At 36.8% G+C, this 20668-nt stretch overlaps 1 protein-coding gene across 1 annotated transcript in view; it reads right to left on the reverse strand.

The window, feature by feature from the left end:
* Positions 1-4787, reverse strand: part of LOC150087907 (uncharacterized) — a 172297-nt gene extending 167510 nt beyond the window's left edge. Inside the window, exon 1 of the mRNA XM_090369263.1 lies at positions 4497-4787. Coding sequence (XP_090225389.1) covers positions 4497-4778 — 282 coding nt within the window. The 5' untranslated portion in view covers positions 4779-4787. The remainder of the gene's footprint in view (positions 1-4496) is intronic.
* Between the last annotated feature and the right edge of the window lie 15881 nt (positions 4788-20668).

Raw genomic sequence — 20668 nt, forward strand, 5'->3', positions numbered from 1 at the left:
AACAAATCATCATTTCTAGCGCAAGATATTATTAATGTATCCTATAAAGAGTATTAAAAGGTGTTTGTTATAATAAAGAAATTCATTAGAAACTCTCTTTTCTGATAATGTAAGAATTAAATTTGTTTTTGTTATTTCTGTTATTTAAATTTGATATCACTTTAATTATTTTATCTTTAAATTTATTTAAATAAAGAAGCCTGCATCGCTTCATTAAAAGTGCTTATCGAACACTTTCCCACTTCTGTTGTAAGAAGCTTGGAATATGATATTGTATTTCAATACGAAAATAAGAGTTTTTAAATTATATTTTAGTGTTCCATTTTTATTAAGCGTAGCAGTTTTCATTATTTGTTATAGTGAAAAGTGTAGTGTGAGATTTTAAATATATCGCTAGGAATCTTGACATCATGAAATCTTGAAATCATTGATTTATTCCAGCCAATGAGTAAATTTCAATGAAACTGTGCTTTTATTTAGTGACTCTTTAAATACCATTGGAGTATATAATACAAATAAATAAAACTAAAATGTGCTAACTGAAGTTGAAATGAAAATGCTCCAACACATAAATATTTATATTTTGGCAGTAAATATTTTAAATATTTACACGTTGATAAATATTTATAAAAATATTTATCGATGTGTGATTAAGATATGGTAATCTTTCTCCAGAGCTCATAAAGGCTAATTTTTGATTCGTTATTTATATACTGTACTTATGGTATTTCTTTAAAAAAGTAAAATAAAATAAATAAATAATAATTTTTATGAATTTTTTTGTAGATACGAGAGTTAAAAGCAATTTGTTGTTTTTGTTGACATCAATTTATAGCTTAACAAAGATTGTATGTGTGTGTGTGTTTAGCTTGGATTGAAAATGTCCGATTGTCAACTGAAGCAATTTTTCTCTTTTAACTATTAAAAAGTATCAAACATAAATACAGCACTTGACCGCGTTTCCTCTTTTCAAAGTCGTTATTTTCTTGGCTTGTCCCCAAAAGGAATAACAACTTAATGGATGTTCTTAAAGTCTAAGATATTTTACGAAGAAGCTTTTCTAGAGGACTTTGCTTGTAAATGGTCAATTTTTTTTTTTTTGCTCTAATTCAAAATGGCTTTTGATAAATGTCATTGTTTTTTTATAAGATTAAATTGAAAGATTTTGAAAATTAATACTACGGTTTGAGGTTAATCACACATACAAATTCAATTGCAGCTCTCTTATTGCGGTGCCCTGAAAATTGTAATAACTTAGGACTAAATTCTCGTTAGAATACAGATCTCTATTATTCTGGAGGATAAACAAAAATAGTTATTTCTGGCGAGAATTTGGTCCTAAGTTATTATACTCACTAGCCAAAAAATTAGTTACCTTTTACAATGGTGTCAACAGATAATTAAACGTACTGTATGCAAATGTAAGTGTCACATGATATGATCACGAGTTCCTTGGTATCAGATAAATACTGTACGCTTTACTAGAGCTTTTTAGTCGATCCGGTCATGGAAGAGATAGCTTCGCTGATCACAATGCTTCATTTTTACCGGGACTGCGATGGATTCTTTCAAAATGACAGCACAACTATCCACCGTGCAAAAGTTGTATTTGAATATTTAGAGGAACATTCCCAAGGTGTTCAACATCCACCATGGCCGCTTAATTCTCCAGATGTGAATCCCATTGAAAATGTCGGGGTTAGGTTGTAAATGGCAGTTTGGGTTCGCAGTTCTCTACCGACCACAATACAACCAGAGCCCCCCTTCAGACACCCAGTGGAATCGATACCACGAAGGGTGAGGGCTCTAATTCGGGCAACAGATGGTCTTACTAGGTATTGAATAAAGGGTTCTAATTTTTTGGCCAGTGAGTGTACAATATACAGAGATGTGACAGGAGATGGTGTGTGGGAAGTTATGCTTTTAGTTAGGAAGAACATAGATTCTAAAACAGTACAACCAGTAGAAACGGGTTGTCAATCTAATATTAACAACCAGTGTCTACTGGGGCAATGTTGACAATCCATCAGTATGATATAACGTAAGCATTGACTGTGATGAATACAACGAAAAAAATGGGCAGACAAATAAGAGTTAATTAGAAAATCATTCTTATCATGGAGGATTTTAATTCTAATCTTAATTTTATAGATATTGATTGTAACTTGTGGGTTGGTAGCTCACTCAGTAGTAGAGTTAGGTTCGGGATTTGCGATAGACAAGAAACGACAGAAGAATACTCCTGATCTGATTATCAGGAGTGATTCATAAGAATCTTCAAGTAAAAGAACTACTGGGTGCCAGCGATCACAATTCAAGTATGTTGTGGGATTTATTCAAAGAAATACTATTGTACTTCTAAAGCAAAGATGATTGCGATAGGCTTAGTCGTTTTTTAAAATTCTTTTCAGTGGGACCAACTAATTTCAAAGGAGAAGTGTTCTGGGAAAATAATCAAAGTAACCACTAAACTTTGCTTTTTTTTACCAACTAAGAGCTATTGTTCAAGGTTTAAGCAAAAATGGATGTCAGATGAACTAATGATGGTAGAGAAGAAAAATACATGAACGATTATAATTGTTAGGGGAATAGAATCGTCCTACAGTAAGTACAAATTAGTCTGTAATCAATTACTCATTGAGATAAGCATGATAAGGGGGATTACAAGTCTTTGGCTAAGATGTAAAGAAAAGTAGAAAGGATACCTTGCTTATGTTAACACAAGAAGGAAAGGGATGATCCACATTGGCCCACTGGATACGAACAGTATTGATGGAATTTATCCAAATATATTAAAAGAAACAACAAAAGGAGTAATCATTTGGCTATAATACCGAAAGCATCCTTGGATTCAGAGGAAGTCCTACAGATTAGAGAAGTGAAAATATCTCTTCTATTTACAAGGATATTTTTAGTGGGTAATTACAGACATCTAAGCTTGACTTCGGTGCCGGGAAGATAATGGAGTTAACAGTTAGAGAAGTAAAACAAGAGAATCTCGGGCTAGAAGGCAACAATCACAGTATTAGATTAGCTACTATCAGGTCATCATTAAGGATATGCATGCAAAGAGTAATTTTTACATCATATTCTCAGATTTAAATAAAGCTCTCGATATCGTTCCATATGATTATTATTATATTGGCTGGAGCAAAGTGACATTAGGGATAAGTTATTATATGTACAAAAGGATAGTTAAGAGGTAGGGAAATACTGAAAATAGTTATAAATGGCCTTCCCCCTATTCTTCATGGATTAATGCTATGGATCGCGTACCATGGGGTTCAATGTGGACTCCCCCTTATTGTTTTATAATTATTTATAATATTGATGGTGTCGCTGTTTTGATGATAAAAGGTGGGGAGGGTGGTTCTTAACATTAATCAGGGTATGCATTCCCAGTGGTTCTAGACAAACTAGGCAGATGGGATGAAAAGTGGCAATTATAGTTTAACATTAATAAATGCAAAGTTCTGCATTTGAATAGCATACCATTGAGTAGCACAAAACTAAACGTATTTGATAAGAAAAATACCTAGGGGTAATTGTGCAGTCAGACATGCAATACTCTGAGCATTACAAACAGGTATTCTGTCAATGATATACAAAAACTTTGCCAACAGTGACAAAGAGGTGATTGTTCCCATTGTATGAAGAAATGGTTGGACTATACCTGGAATATTGCATGTAAGCCTGGCGTTTTGTAAACTGGAGAAAAACCCAAGAAAGACTAGTATTCTGTAAATTGTAGCTTCTGGAAACTATGCATCTGGGTGATGACTCAGTTGAAGTACTTAAAGCTTAAAAAAAGATTAGGTTCAATTAACTAAAAGCTATGGCCTCTTTACTCTTTTCCAATCCACCGTTCTCTTCCAACTAGTTCCAACACGTGCCTTAACAGTTAGCCAACGTCCATTCACATATCAATTCCAAAATTACAGAACTATCTTTTCCTCTTCTTCATTTATCCCTATTACCGTTTTTTGGAACAACATTCCTTCCTTGTACATCCTGAAACCTACAGTCTATAGAAATTAAAGACTAACGTCAAGTATTGTCCGTCTTCCCAACCCTCAACCCATACAGGAACCATGCCATAATAAGAAATAATTACTTAAAGAATATTATATTCACCTTCATAATCTTTGCGCTCTTATTTTTATAAAAATATTCTGGTAATTTGCAGTATACAACTGCGGAAATAGCAGGAAGAAGTATAAAGATATTTCTCAAAAGGATTCTAAATAATGACAGGTTTAAAACCTTCCTACCAAAGCAAAAATCATTGTGGAACTTTTTTTTTTCTAACTTTAAAGAACACCAAAACATTTGCATAATATAAAAAAGCATTAGAGTAAATTGCTCACTTTCGGATGTCCATTGTATGATAGCTAAACTTCTGATAAATCTCGGTGTTAAATACACTGCAATTTACTTTACAAAAAAAAAAACTTTACTTTTACAAAAAACTACATGATTAACAATTGGTGATTTACCTCAAGGTTGCTTCTATTTCGTTCCGGGATAGCTTCAAGAGTATGTAACTTCTTTTGACGCCATTGGACTCGGCTAACACTGTTTCCTCTTCCGTTTTCGTCCATGTCTTTCTGACAACGATTTCCTTTCAGATTGATATGGTTGAGCCTAAATAAACTGCGCATCCGATCAAGCTTTGATTGATCTCTTGCAGCTTGATGATCTCTCAGACACTGCTTTCGTAGATAATGCGCGTGAGTATCTTGACCTTCATTTTCAGGTACAGTTCTTGGACGAAACATTCGGCTGTCTGATTTCTGTTTCTCTGAAATAGGCCGTTCCCTGAAAAGCGTCCCCCAGATGTATGGAAAGAAACCTAATTTTGGAAGAGTGTCAACATTCCTGTTTCTTCGTTCGAAAGCCCTGTCGTGGAGAAACCAGTTCCTAGAAGTACTTCCTTTTGTCTCCGCATCTTCTACCTTGGGCGGCGGCCCAGTCGGATAACCCATTGGTTCCGCGAACTCTCGAGATGGAGCACAATGGCGCACGCTTTCAATTTCCGGTCTGAATTTCTCGGGAACCGCATTTAGTGGTGTGTCTGATGAACATTTTCTGCTTACGGGTCTCATTTTGCCTTTAAAATTGATGTCGAACTTATTATCACTATTCCTGGCCAATCTAAGACTTTTAGAACGTAATTTTGCGACATCCGGGCACTCTTGGCTTTCATCAACGAAAGGGATAGAGTCAACGTCATGTGGAATGTAGCTACTTGCAGCTAGAGCCGTTCCTTCACAGTGGAGTTGTTCATGAGATGAGAAAACATCTCGACTTTCCGAGATTGTCTCTCTATGGCCATCCCTGCAAAGTTCGTCCTGCATCTCACGTGATTCTGCTAATAAATCAGAAGACATATTTGTGCGATGCCAGATCTCTGGAGGGTTACTCTCACGGCGGTTATAGCCTCATAATTTTAAATACATGACTCTAAATGGAAACTACTTCCATATTGGCAAGTAGAAATCACTCGTCTGGAACATAAAAATAAACAAATAAATCAAAATGCAATACGTTTGAGGAATGACGCTGTAATGATAATAAAAACTTTGTAAATATAAACTCATTACTTCTAAGTCCTCTTCATTCTGACAATTCATTCCCAGACTACTGGTTCAGTTTTATAGTAGGATTTTTGACGCCAGCTTCCGACCCAAAATATTCCTACATACAGTATAAGTTAGTAGGCACCACATTATAATCTCTGGTTAATGTCATAAGCTGCTTAATGTTACAAGAAAAGAATGGAACCAAATGTTATAAATTTCCCCGTCGATTTAATGTTACCATAAAATACCGCCCTTAGAGTGAGTTAATACCGTAGGGAATGCCTAAGAACTGCTTATATCATTATCTTTAAGTGGATTATTTAGGAAAATAGGTCAATTATTAAAAACTGTGTGACGATCTGCCAAAACACAGACGGGGAAACAGCTGTTTAATTAAAGTTTACCACAGTTCCTTTAAGGGATTAAGCATTGTAAAAAAGGAAAGAAAAATACTGCGAAATAATTGAAAATTTCAGAAACTGGTAGTTCAAATTTGGATACTTAAAAAACACTGACGGATGAAAAAAAATAGATCAAAGCTCTATTGAAGTAGTTTACAGAATTAAGGTATGCAAAGTTCCACCATAAATTGTCCCATACACTCTGATAAGGTTAAAAATTGGAAATGGCTGAAAATCCCGAATAGCTATTTTAAATCTATTAAGAGCCATTTATCAAATGGAAAGAGCATGTTGTTTTGCATAGATTATAATTGTTATTTAGAATAAGGACCGAGGTAGCTAACAAAGGACACGAGACATCAGTTTATCGTGCGCTCCGTAAATTGCGTGTACTCTACCACTGTTTCCAGGATGAAAAACCTGGAAACAGGGATATCCAGGTTTTTCATCATGAAAAACCAGGATGAAAAACTTACGCCAAGATGTTTTAATTCAGGAACAAAATGGATTTGCTTTCCGTCTACCTTTATAATTGGAGGTCTTCTGTAATCTAACTTGCGCTTAAAAACCATCAGTTTTGTTTTTGTGGCAGATATTCGCAGTTTATGTATACTTGACCACTTTATTAGCTCAGAAAGAGTTATATTGGCTGATTGTTCTAGTTGAAGACGCGATCGACCTGGAATTAGAAGAACCAAATCATCGGCGTAGGCGAAGGCAGAGATACTGTCAGGTTTTTGCTTGAGCCAGCTGTCCAAAACTATGTTCCAGAAGAGGGGTCCCAGAACTGTTCCCTGGGGGCATCCTCTTGAGATGGTCCTTGAGAGAGAGACTGCTGTTTAGAGATTACTTGGATGAGTCTATTTTGGAAGTAGCTTCTAATAACCTGGAACAGTTGCTGGGAGCACTTAGCTTTGGTAAGACGATTGAGAGCGCTCTCTCACCAGAGGGAATCGAAAGCTCCCTCGAAGTCAACGAATATGGCCATTTCATATTTAGCCCTCGAAGCTGATATGTGGTTAACTAAAGAGGCTAAATCGTCTTCACAGGATTTTCCCTTCTTGAAGCCAAATTGGGATGGAGACATTAAGTTTTGACCTCAATTAGATCTGCTATTCTGGGTGCTAACAATCTTTCAAATGGTTTGCCAAGGTTTGCCAAAGGAGAGATGGGTCTGTATGCTTTGGGATCAGATTTATTTTTGTCCGGCTTGTGAATAATTTTGATCAACGCTACTTTCCAGAGATTAGGAAATATCCCCTCAGTAAGACATTTGTTGTACATAGAAGTATTTCTGGAGAGATTTCGGCAAATTTGATAATTACAGCATTTTCCACAAGATCTAAACCCGGACATTTATGGATATTTATTTTGCTTAGGGCCAGCTTTAGCTCGGGAAGAGTGAAGAGATCCGTTTCATATGAGGAGTGGTAAGTTGAGTTGCTATTCCTGATAGATATTTGTTCTGGAGTTTCTGTGGTGAGATCGTCCAGGGGAAGCAAGCGATTCAGGATGGCGTTAACTGAGTCATTCCAGTTAGTGGTTTCTGTGTCGTTGTTCACTACAGTGTTGTACACTTCATGAGAGTGAAACTTGTTTTGCTAATTTTATATAATAGACCCCAGGGATCAGAATTTCCTGTGGATTGAACTAAGTGTTGCCAGGAGGCAAGTTTTTGTTTTGCAGTTGTATTTACGTATTCGTTCCGCTGGCGTTTATAGATATTTTTTAGTCTGGTGACTTCTGGTTCGGGCCAGGACCTTCTCCGTTGAAAGTCTCTGCGTACTTTGTGTACTTTTATGCGCAGAGTGGAAATTTCAGCTGTCCACCATGGAACTGTAGTATGCTTGCTAATTTTCTTCTTAGCGGAGCGTTCTGTAGCACGAAGTAAGGCAGCCTGTACATAGAATGCATATTCTGAGGCATTGAACTGGCTCAAAGACCGGCGAGTGTCAACGTTAAAATCCTGGTTAATTGAAGACATAAATAAAGGCCATTTGATGGTTTTGATAGAAAATCTTCTAAGATCTTTTGGAGGAGGAGAAGGAGAGGGACCTGTAGTATTTGGAAGGAGAGATACCTTAAAAGTGATTGCTCGGTGGTCACTGTTTGTGTAGTCAGTATGTATGGTCCAATCAGAGATCCTCGAGGACATGGCGGACGTTGAAATGGTTAAATCAATGTTTGATTCTCCGTGGACGTTTGAGAAGGTGTGCAGTTGGTTGGGTAAGTTGTGCAGATTTAAATTGTATGTGAATAAAAAATTCCTCGAAATTGACTGCTTGCCAGCGTCAGGTGGCTACCATAGGAAAGATGATGTGCCCATAACGTGTATTGATCATCTATAGGAATTTCAAAATGGGCTTCAACTTGGTGCTACCAAAGATATTGCCCTTCGCCTACTTCGGAACTACACCACCCTATCATTAATATCCGGACACCTACTTTTCTAGTTTAAGACAAAAAAAGAGCTTTTGTTGTGTCATTTAATATTTTGTGCTGAAACCTTTTTGCTTTTATGACAGCCTTAAATCTTCGTGGCATACTCTCAACCAGCTTTTTATAAATGTCAGGTGATATGTTCCCCCACTCGGCCTTTAACGCAGCCACCAGTTCGGCCTTGTTCTTTGGGTGATCTCGACGTGCATGTACCTGTGTCCTCAAACCACTCTGTTACGACCCGAGCACTATGGCATGGCGCATTGTCTTGCTAATACAGGTATGCCCTCCCCCAAAGTATTGCCATAATGTTGGAAGTGCATAATTGTCCAGGCTATCCTGGTATTGCGCAGCATTCATGGTTTTCTCGATAACGACTAATGGGCCCAAGCCAAACCACGAAAGGAGCCCCATACCATGACGCTGCCTCCACCAAACTTCATTGTTGGGAGGATACAATCAGGAAGGAACTGTTCCTCTGGCATTCGCCACACCCAGGAACTGCGATCAGACTGGTAGAGTGCGAACCTCGACTCATCTGTCCATAGGACTGTTTTCCACTGCTCTACACTCCAGAATTCGCGCTCGTTACACCATGTTAATCGGCGTCTAGCATTTGTTGAGGTGATCAATTCTGTTGAAAGTGTCATCTTTCATGTCCACTTTTGCAATTGCCTGTTCGAAGCCCAGTATGCATATGTATCGTAGGTTCTGTGACGTGTCACATGCATAGGACCGGCTATTAATTGTAAGGCAGTGTATATAATATCCATAAGCATAAGAAATTTTGTACAGATAAATTAAGCTTCGTTTGGTAGCCATAGCACACTGTAATAAAAAAGGAAGAAAACTTTATTGTTCGAATACTACAGGCTTGTATACTACAGTATTTTCACGCACTTATGTAATACATATAAATGTACAAAAAAAAAATCATAAAACCTTCAGTTATTGTCACAATATTGATACTAAGGGAAAAACAGAGACACCGTTGGATTCAGCACGCAAAATGCATATAAGAAGACAGTTGTTTTGTAGATAGTTATTTAATCCCTTCTTGAGGATTGTCAGAATGAAAGAAAACTGATGCAATTCATTTAGATAAATGTACCTACCTATTAAGTACGTTCTTCCACAACAGGAAAATGGACGGTGGAGAGCTTTAAAGAACACATCAATGGCTGATTTACAACAGTAATAAAAATACCGACAGAAGAAAGCAGTCACGTGATAATGAGAAGTAATTCACTCCAGTTGGATGCGAGAAAAACTTGGAGGGTTTCAGATCGCGTGATAGTAATTGTAACGTTGATGCAGGGACGCTAACAAGATTTACAGCTGATCTAAATCTTATTAGCTTCTTTTAACGACTTCGTTGGCCAAGTGAAGAGGACGTTTGCAATCCGAAAGAAGGGAAAGCAACGTTCACTGAAGTTTTTCTCTCTCTCGATGTTGTCTTCGGGGAAAAGAAAGCAGGCAAATATGCAGATTAACCCATGCGTACCTCAAAAACAGAAAGTGGTGGTTGTAGATCTTAATAAGAGGCATGATTACCTCCCTTCACAGCCAGTCAACTTTCACCACGTTCATATGCTGTTAATTCATTAGGATCTGGTAAAACCGACCTCTTTCAGGAGACCAGTTGCCAACTCATGTAAGATTGTGAGGAAGGGAGAGTTGATGACTAGAAATTTTTAGTCCAAGAGTATCCATATATATTCAATGATATACAGATCTGTAAACCTCAGAGGTCACTTTAATCTGGAAATATCTTCGCTCTGAAGAAAATCCTCAACCAGTTGCACACTATGGGAGATAAACATTATCGTCCATTAGAAGGAACTGCCTACTGCACCCCTAAGAAGGCTAACATAGTCTTTAAAGATTCATATAGCTTACAGCATTCACATTTTCTCTCCTGAAAATCTGAAGTTCCTTGCATGCATTACACATTATGTCTAGTCACACAATTAGCTCACCTTCCCGGTAGCAGGTCTCTCTCTCTCTCTCTCTGTCCTTGTAGGTAGCATTATGATGATGATGGCTACGATCCTCCACCGAGTGGAACAGGTGTGAGTTGAAATTTTGTAAAAAACTAAAAAATAAATTTGTTAGTTTTTGACGAAACGAAAAGACAAAGAACTCTCTGTCTCTTTGTGGTTGAACGTGCATCGAGAATCGGACTGTGACTAAATCTGGACTCCGCGAAATCACGTTAAACCACTGATATATTAAAGGCAATAGTTTCAACGGGCTCTCTTCTGCGATGAGGTGAAATCAACTTAAACTGTAGGTCACCTTGCATGTAAACCTTTCTACTGAAGCCTGGATACAATTACTTTGGAGATACTCTGAAGTGAGGCGAATGCAGTTTGCACCCACCTCCCCCAAGGCACGCCACTAAAGTTATTGTGGGCCCAGTTTCCAGAAATGGCAGCCCTACTTTATTTCGTTCTCGAACTTTGCAAATGTTCGAGAAGGTTGTAACTTCCTGTGTTTTAAACGAAGGATGTTTCTTCCAGGACAGCGTACAAGCTCAACATAGTTTTACCCCAAGACTTTCATACTGCAGACCCTTCCCATGAATGGCGGGATCTCTGCTGACATGGATGGACTCCTTTACCTATCGGTGTAGGATGCTAACTACAGTGTATAGAGTGACCTAGGGTGGAATTTAATCTCCTAGGTAGCCCCATTTTCCTTTTATCTTTAATTTGTATCTTCCCACCTTGCTGACGTTGACAGATCCTCTCCTGTCGGGATGGGATTAAACTTGTTGATCCCACGGATTCCTGGGATGGGATCGTTGCAGACTCTTGTTTCTTTTCTCACGGGTGGGATATCAGCTGGCCTTTGACTTCCATAGAGGCATTCCTCACAACCACCTCTGCCCTTTGCACCCACCTCCCTATGTTTCTACCCCCAAATTACAACTGAAGTCAATGGACCCTATCTCGCGATGTAGGACGCTTCTGCCCTCCCCTTATGGTGATATTGGGTGAGAAGTGGAATTGCTCTTCCCCTCCTCCTTTATTCAAACATTCAAGGACTACCTGCCTTCTGGCCTTGCTCAGACAGGCAAAATGAGAACGAATACCACCATTTTGGAACCAAAAACGTCTTCTAGCTGATCAGGTCATTTCATAGATGTAATTTTCCAACGTTCCGTTAAACATATTTATCATATTATCATTAAAAGATTCATCAAAAAAAAATAATAAATAACCTACAAACCTAACCATGAATAGTTGTTCACGGCATAATCCATGATTGGGTTAGGTAATGGGCATCTTCCACCCGATGGGGGATTCTCATCGCTCAAGTACCTGGAAGTATGTTTGTTAACCGTTTCATTCAACTAAAAGAAACATTTCATGACTGGAAATAAATATCTGTAACGTAACAGCAATAGCCTACTTGAATTGACAATATCCACTTTCCAAATCAACTTTCAAATAAATCAAGTGCTGTTAACAGAAGGTCCGTTTCTTTACTGCATCCATTTACCTGCGAGTCTATATAATAATATTATTAAATTTCCATACTACAATGAATAATAAATAAATATAAATATTAAATAGTCAATAAATAAATATATTTATTTATTAACTTACGTTTCCTTACTCCGAATATTAAATTCAAAGTTGAGTTCCTAAGTCCGTTCTACGTTACTTCCACCAAACTGCTGAAAGTTCAAAAAATCAAAGGCATTTTTTTTATTATTATTATTTGTTTGTTTTAGGGATAAGAAAATGGCAATTTAAATTTTCTGTTATCAAAATCATGCAACACCAACAAAGAAGACAAATATGCTTCTTGCCTCAAGGACTGCTAAGAGAAACAAGGCAGGAAAGCGAATTTGTAATCTTGTTATCTTGCTTTAATAATTCGCAGAGTGGCAGTACAACAGTAAATACATTAAGAAGTGTTTTTCAACACACATTTCCTTATATTTCCCATTTGTTTGAACAGGAAAACTAGGAGAATTTTTATGTATCTGTATAATGCTACACTCCACTATTTAGACACTTTGAAGGAGTTTTTTTTTTTTTACTTGTCAGTGATGTGGAGAAAAAGAGACAGACATCCCACGGTTGTGCTACATACAGGGAACGAGCAGGCGATGGCAAACAAACGTCAACCTGGCCATGCCCAGAGGTTCCACAGGTTGCGACTGAACCTGACAGTCTACCCAGAACCTCGTGAGTCTAAATTGGGAACGAGGGGTCTTGTTGACACTGGCAACGACCGAGACGGTATGCTCCATTCTTTCTTCCTTTCATATTTTTTCATCTTTATTTAGCTCTCACTGCTCTTCCAGACTTTAACTGGCTGATGGTGGGGCTCACGCGAGTGAACACTGGGTTACAAGGTAAACAGCGACTCATTTATTTGCGCCGTGTAAGCAAAATCGAACCTTTTGTTTTTCCATTTCCAAACAACTGATGTTAAACGTGAAATTAATACCAATGCGCCCTCGCGGTAGCACAGTGGTTAAAATCGCCATCCTCCCACATCGGTGGAACAGGTTCGAATCCCGTCAATAATGCGAGGGCTTCACATACATGAGTGTTTAATGATATGTTTGAACAGGAAATTATTATTAAATTAATTATTAAATATATCTTGTATATAAATCAAGTATATACTTTGATGTACATACTCTTGGGACTGTATATTGTGTGTAATTAATAAATGAATGAATGAAACGAATTTCCATAATGGAGGCTGAGTTAGTCAGTCTCAAGAAAACGTTTTATGGTATTCTCATCCCAAAAATTCGGGTTTTTCCATCAAACCGACGAGAAATACAAGCAATGACGAATACAATATACTGACGTCTTAAAGTTGCAGTTGCCTTGGCGTTTAACACACCAAATTTTGAAATACAAACGCTTTGATTAATGTTCAACAGAGGACACCACTGTTATTTGTATAGATTCAAAAGCTAATTTTGTATTCCTTATACAGGGATAAATAAATAAATTTTCTATTTATACTTCGGGAGGTCCCCATGGTCAGAGGAGTTCACAAAATAGAGAGAATACAAAAACCATCACCGTATTTAGCAGTCACGGGCTTAAACCCCGGTCACTCAAGGCACGTGTACTTATGCACCTCGCGCTGACCACTCGCCTACAGGGATGGTTTTCATTTAATTAAAATAACCTGTTAATTGCACACACCACTAGAAGAAATGAAAATCGAATTACCATCAGTAAAAACAAACAAAATAGTCACGAAATTGGTCACGAGAGAGAGATTACATAGTTCAATGCACACTGGCGAACAAAAAAACTGCATCACTTGTGAATTTTGCAAATAATGTGTTTTGCGCTGCATTATGGGTTGCAGAAAGGCATTTGTTAGATGGGATGGGTTTTAAATGATTCTAGAACTAGGGGCCATCATTTCAAGTTACGGGGGGAGTTGTTTAGACTGGATTGCAGGAAGTTTTATTTTAGCCAGCGAGTTATAAATTACTGGAATAAGTTACCTATATGGGTGGTAGAGGCTGACAGTCTGGGGAAATTCAAAGGTCAGCTAGATAATTACCTAAGGAAGGAGGGAAATGCACAGGTTTTCCATTTCCTTTTCTCTTATTAATTTTTATAATTTTCTTCTTATTATTAATTTGTTTTTATTCTTATTATTTTTTTGTTATTTTATTTTATTATTATTTATTTATTTATTTTAGGCTGGTGCAGCATAGGCGATAGGCTTCCTTGCACCATTGGCTGTTACTGATACTAATACTATATTAAAAATCTCCTTCTCCAACTATATTAAAAGTTTGAAAAATCAAATCGCTACTTCTAATCGTTACCTGTAGCCACAGTTCAAATAATACCAATTCAATAGCTCAATTAAAATCTGTAATTTCGATAAATTTTTGGTTTTCGTTCTTTTAAAATTTCACAAAGATAACTAAGGCTATGAGATTAATGTATGACAGTACAGTGCCTACAAATGAGTGTATTATTTTGTTTACCTGTTTTTGTTTTGCTTGCCACGGTATAAAAATGGTCCATAAAAAGTTTTTCCTAGTCCTTTCTCATCTTCTGCTAGCAAAGAGAACCGAAACCAGTTCTTGTATCCATGATGTCTATTGCAAAAAATACTATATATAGTAGATATAGCTTGAGTATGGTCCTAGTCAATCGATTGGCTATCCATCATATTTTTGCTTATTTGTTCTTGCGTATTAGCCAGTGGAATCTTTCTGTGCATCTTGGCTAGAAAAATAAGTTAAACGACGTCTAGTAGTATCTACTATGCCTTGAAACGCAGTTCCACCATTACCAACCTGCTGGCAACCATCAACACCATTTGGGGGCTCTACAAGAGGGGCTGAGATGGCAATTGTTTATCCAGTCTGCATTCGACAGCATAGACATCCAGCCCCTCCTGCAACTTTGCGAGGAGGGATACCAGATCAAAGGTAATATACTGGAATTCTTGAAGTAGCTACTTACGACCAGGGTCCTTCACCTGACTGAATAAAAAATCATTCACAAGGAAAGTTTGTGTAGGTGTTCCCCAGGGCAGAGTACTTTTTTGGGCTCCTCTTTCTGGCTGCCATCCACCCATTCCACTGCCAGCAAACAGAATTTATCAGTTATGCAGACGACTTGAAGCTCCTCTATCGGATCGACGTGACCGCCTGATCTGGTTCTGCTTCCGAAACCATCATTAACAGCCTTAAGAATCTCATTACATACTTAGCACAGTTTTCTCTTAAGATAAATCCAAACAAATCTGCACAAATGGTGTTTGTTTAAATCAAACCCAACACAACTAAACCTGGAAATCCATGGAATCCCCATCACCCCAGTAACCAAGCAGAGATCTCGGCGTTATCTTCGACCCTAAACTCAGTTTCAAACACTATGTTGCAGACATTCGCAACAAGGTCTGCAGATCCAGATGACTTGCCAAACAGCACCTCCTTCATGTCACAGAGCCTGAGTACACGCTCCAATACATATACCGGTTTCTGCAGCCAGTCATCACGTACGGGTCTGAAATGTGGGCGTCGGCAACGAAAACCACGCTAAAAACTATCGCATCTGATGAGTACTGGCTTCTTCAGTGGGCCCTCTTCAAGCATAAACTACCACCCCTCACACATACTTCAGATATTACCAAAGTACTTCATTACAGAAAAGTCACGGAATGGATCTTCACCCTCAGCTTACTCGTCACAATTAAAATGAGAGCAGGTGAAATCAATACGCCTAGTTTTTGGCAGATGTACAATTGGAGGATCCCCCAGAAACCCTTAAGAGCCATCCCCTCTCCGCACTCTGTTGCGTGGAGGCTCAGGATAGGTGACAGATTCCTGCCAATGGAGATGCTCCACAACGTCTAAGAGATGGATATGGACTACAAAAAGTAAATAGAGGACAAATCGTACAGAAGACGCATCATCAGGGAACAGCTTTCGTCTTCAGCTTAGTGCCTTTGGTTTTCATCACGCAGTGCGTAGCATGGAAAAAAATATGAATGTTAAATTATTCAAACAAAAATTTAAGTAGACAGTACTGACCTTGCTAAGTTTAAAGCGTAATTTGGTTGTTTATCGGCTGGTTCGGTGTAATTTGCAATATCGCGTTAAGCTTAAGCTTAATTTGCTAATTAATTTGAAATTGTTTGCGGTTCAAAAAAAAAGCGAATAATTGTATACAAACAAACTCTCATAATATCTAAGAGATGGAGCATTAGCCAAAAATCTTAAATTATCACTAACCCCCTTTTTCTTAGACCTGTTATATGAAAAGTTCTGAATGTCACTTGAGTACCTTACAAACATAATAAGTGTACACTTCTTTATTCATAAAGCTAATTTAGATTATTCCAAGGAGCATAATTGTAACAAATTTCAGGAAACATAAAACTGCAAAGTCATTTCTGAGAAATCGGACTCCATCATTTTATTTGAAACAAGTTACAAAACGTTGCGTAGTACCATTTAAAAACGGCCTTCCCAATCATCAGATATTCACCACTTGGTTCCAAGAATATCTCGCCATTTAAATTTTTTTTCTTGTAATTCCTCTGAGCACTGAAGAGACAGAAACTTCAATGTGCATTGCTATTTCATTAAACTAAGCGTAAATATTAAAGGTAATGTTTTTCAATTAACTCGAAGTTCGCACTTTAAAAATAGATTCAAAGATGGAATCTGTGATCGTAGCTCGATACTTTGCTCTTCTTAAAAAAAATTCCCTTGTAAAGAATGGAGAAAGCATTTAAAAATGGAAGAATGATTGCCTGAGACATCATTAAGATATAAGAATTGCATCAAATATCATTAAGAATAGATAGATAAATACAGTATTCTAAAGGTGGATACAATAGAAACCTTTTTTTTTTTTTAATACTAAAACTTGCGAATATTAGGCTTTAATTAATGTAATTACATTTCTGCACTTCAAGCTTCTTAAAATGCCGTGATTGAACGTTAATAACTATTAATATTTATTATTTATTTATTAATAAAATAATTAATATTAAATACTGATGTAAATACAAATCTGAATATTAAACAAGGAAATTTTGCTGACGAAAATTGGAAAGTTGCCATAAAATTATCAGGCAGATCGCAAAAATACCACCAGGGAAAGCGAGTGGGAAAAAAAAATCTAAAAAAATTATTTCGGATTTTTTTTTTAAATTGGAATAAAATAAGTTGAATTCCTTTAAACGGGAAAATTCGATTTTATCATTATCAACTACGGGTTGAATGTTATTATTATTATTATTAATTATTATTGTTGTTATTAATTTGGCTCTGTTAAACTTAGACTAGCACAATTTTTTGACTGTATTTATACACTGAATTACGAAAAGCAATTATAATTCTAACTTTTTTTTCAGTATTAAATGCATAAAGATACACATTTATTAACTAAGAAAATTAACTGCTCTCCATTACGCAGATTAGAGAAATTGAGAAAAGATAAAGGAAGAGAGGAAAAATAAAAGAGAACAGAAACAAACTCTGGCAACTTCAGCAAACTCTGGTTTTTCATCCAGCAAACTGACTATAGCTTGCGCGCAGTTTTCAAAAGACAACACACCAACGTCTTATAGTCTGAGATTCGTATCCAGCACTCTCCCCCGTGGAAGGGCAGCAATCGTAGCATAGCACAGTGAAAATAATAGATTCAAGAAGTTGGTTTTATTTTATTTTTCAGGTAAGCTTGGTTATGGGCTCACATCTGGTGAGTATGGGCTTGGCACATCCAGGGTCCTGAGCTGGATATCATCATTCTTCTCCTTCTTGGTGATTCCTTTCTACTTCTCTCTCTTTCTCTCAGGGTAATAGGGAAATTTTTTTTTGGCCGGTGCAGCAAAGCCTCAGGCTTCCTTGCACCATAATGGCTAATAATAATAATAATAATAATTTGGGCAGGAATTTTTTGCACATCGACCAGTTCACTCACAATGTGCTAGTTCATATTGTTCATCAGGTCGTATGGTTTAGAATGTATTACGAATATGTCTGTAGATTCGCATGTCGTGCAGCTTGAAAAACCCAACATGACTTACGAATCCTCTCCTCTTCTTCTGCCTCACTTACAGTCTCGATTGAAGCCTTTCAGAATTTTGTTTTATACTATGGAACGGCCGGCTATATATTGTCGGAGGAATTTACAATATATATTTAAAAAAAAAAAACGTATTTTATGGTATCACATGGATTCAAACACTCCCCGTGGGTAACTCTGTACTTTTAGTTGATTACTCGGCTACGGTCCATCCAGTCTCCTACGGAATTTAAACTCAGACTTCTCAAACGAGTGACAAATGGAAACATACTGCACTCTCAAGGAGGGCTACATCTTATAATGACCGAAATAATTAAAGTAGAGAGGAAGAAGTGTGTATTCTCTGTGAATTTTATTCTAGACTTGTTTGCATGTAAGTGGGAAGAAAATCCCGAGTTGCTGGAGAAAAATAAATTCTACATCTCGTACGTATAAGAAAAAAGCGGGTGAGAAGATAAAAAAGAATATATATATATATATATATATATATATATATATATATATACATATATATATATATATATATATATATATATATATATATATATATATATATATATATATATAGAGAGAGAGAGAGAGAGGAAAACAAACAATAAAGAGGGAATAAAAACAAGTTTCTGAGGTAGTTCCTGTGGTTTTGGCATTACAGAAGAAACCCAAGAAATATATCGGTAGAAAGATCCAATAGCAAGCAAAACACGCGAAATCGTAAGAGGAGGCAAGGCCCTTTAGAACATTCTTGAGAACCTTTCTTGAGGCCATTAGAAACGTGCATTTCCCGAATCCGTTACTACATCAGTAAATATGCTACAGGCACACAGAAAAGCTCTCACGCAAGTCCAAAATCGCTCTTTAAAAAGTAGCGATTTGCACTGGCAGTGCGAAGTAGCACGATCATCCCAAAGATGCTCATTCAGCGATCTTAAAGGAGTATCCTCGCTTCGGAGCACGAGCAGATTCGACTAAAGAGTGCACAGTTGCTCAGTAGCCTTTGAGAGTAGTGATCTGCTTACCGTATGCTAAGAATAATGCAAAATAGCTCTTTAAAAAATTTAAAAATTCATTTAATTAAGACATATATGCTAACCATCAGATTCTTCTGCTGCTTGACATGCCAGCAAAATTCATATTGTTGTTGTAGATATGATTTGTTGTTTAGTAAATAATTTCAAAAAAAATTCCACATCGTACTTTTATATTCTTTCTATTTCAAAGAGAAACAGGGAGAATGAATTTGGCATTTGTTTACAGTAAGTACTGTCCAGAGTGCCAAACAGTGAAAGAAAGAGTTGGATCGCTGCCAACTAACGAACGTTTCCAATGCCTTTACTAAAACACATAAGATGGATGGACGTTCCACAAACGGACAAAGAGATTTCGCTCAAGTATTAATTTCCAGGTCATTATTGAATTAAGGTATGTATAACAAATTAAAGTTATATTCCTGCTAAGTCTTGCAATTTTTGTTTTAAAAGAAACGTACACAATCTTTCATCCAAGATTTATTACAGAATAAAACAAATATATACATTACTGTGAACAATGGCACAAAATGAAGAATTGTACAATAAAGCTTTGATCGTTGGTCAACATAAAAACAATTAGCAGTTTTAATAAGGACAATTAATAAACGACTGACAATTACTTACATTAATATTATAATATGCCGGGTGATTACTGTAAATTATTACAAACAGTTGTTTCAAAAATCATAGAGTTAGGCGTGTGCTATTCTTTGCAAGCTCTTAAGCTTCTTTTTCAGTATTAAAATTAGGTTTGTGCCTAAAATCCTCCACAGAACAGCGCTGGCCCATACAGTATTGGTTTTTGTGAAGACTGCTTGCAACGCTTTGTGCTCACCATGTATAACTGTAGATATTTATCAACCGACAAGAATATTTTTGCATCTACCGTAAGCTAAGATATTACTCATGTCTTTACACAAAACAGCACCATTAACTGAATAACCCATAAAAGAACCACGAAAAAAGCCATCTCTAAGTTATGATATTCATATTTAGGCTTAGCGTTTTAGCGTGCTTCTAATGCTATCAGAATTTTAGGAGTAGCAAAAAATGTTTATAAAAGAAATTATTTAAAACAGAGAGATCTCAGAACGTTAAAAAAAGTGAGAGAACCGTTCTTTTGACATTTCCAATATACAGAAAGGGCAGTAGAGTTCCTATCTGGTGAAATCGCAGAATTCGCGAATACAGATGTAGGTGTGATGGGTATGAAAAAGATTTTTAAACAGAGTGTATATATATATATATATATATATATATATATATATATATATATATGAAAAAGCCCGAAATGGGGGGCATTTATATATATTAGCTGGTAAATAAGCCCAAAAGACCAAAGGGATCGAGTTTGAGATTTGGTGGCCAAGGCATGGGACAGGGAGTCAAATCTACTGATGACCCAAGTTTGTAGAAGAGTTGCCAATTTTATTGCGCTATTATAATTGCATATCGCTAGTAACTTCCAATACGTACCACCAAGGGCACTGAAATCTAGCTTATCGAACATTTCACAGGCCTTTTTCCATAAACACCTCACCCCATACACCTGCAGCATTGTGTGTTACTTATTATTGCCCATAAATTGTCACGAAAAAATTCAATTCAAAAATGTGAGCCACACTCACATAATAGTTCATAATCTGTTACTTTCAATCGTTTAC

This window comes from Mastigoproctus giganteus, chromosome 3 (assembly GCF_048544385.1).
Source record: "Mastigoproctus giganteus isolate SK-2022 chromosome 3, ASM4854438v1, whole genome shotgun sequence".
Taxonomy (NCBI): Eukaryota; Metazoa; Arthropoda; class Arachnida; order Uropygi; family Thelyphonidae; genus Mastigoproctus; species Mastigoproctus giganteus.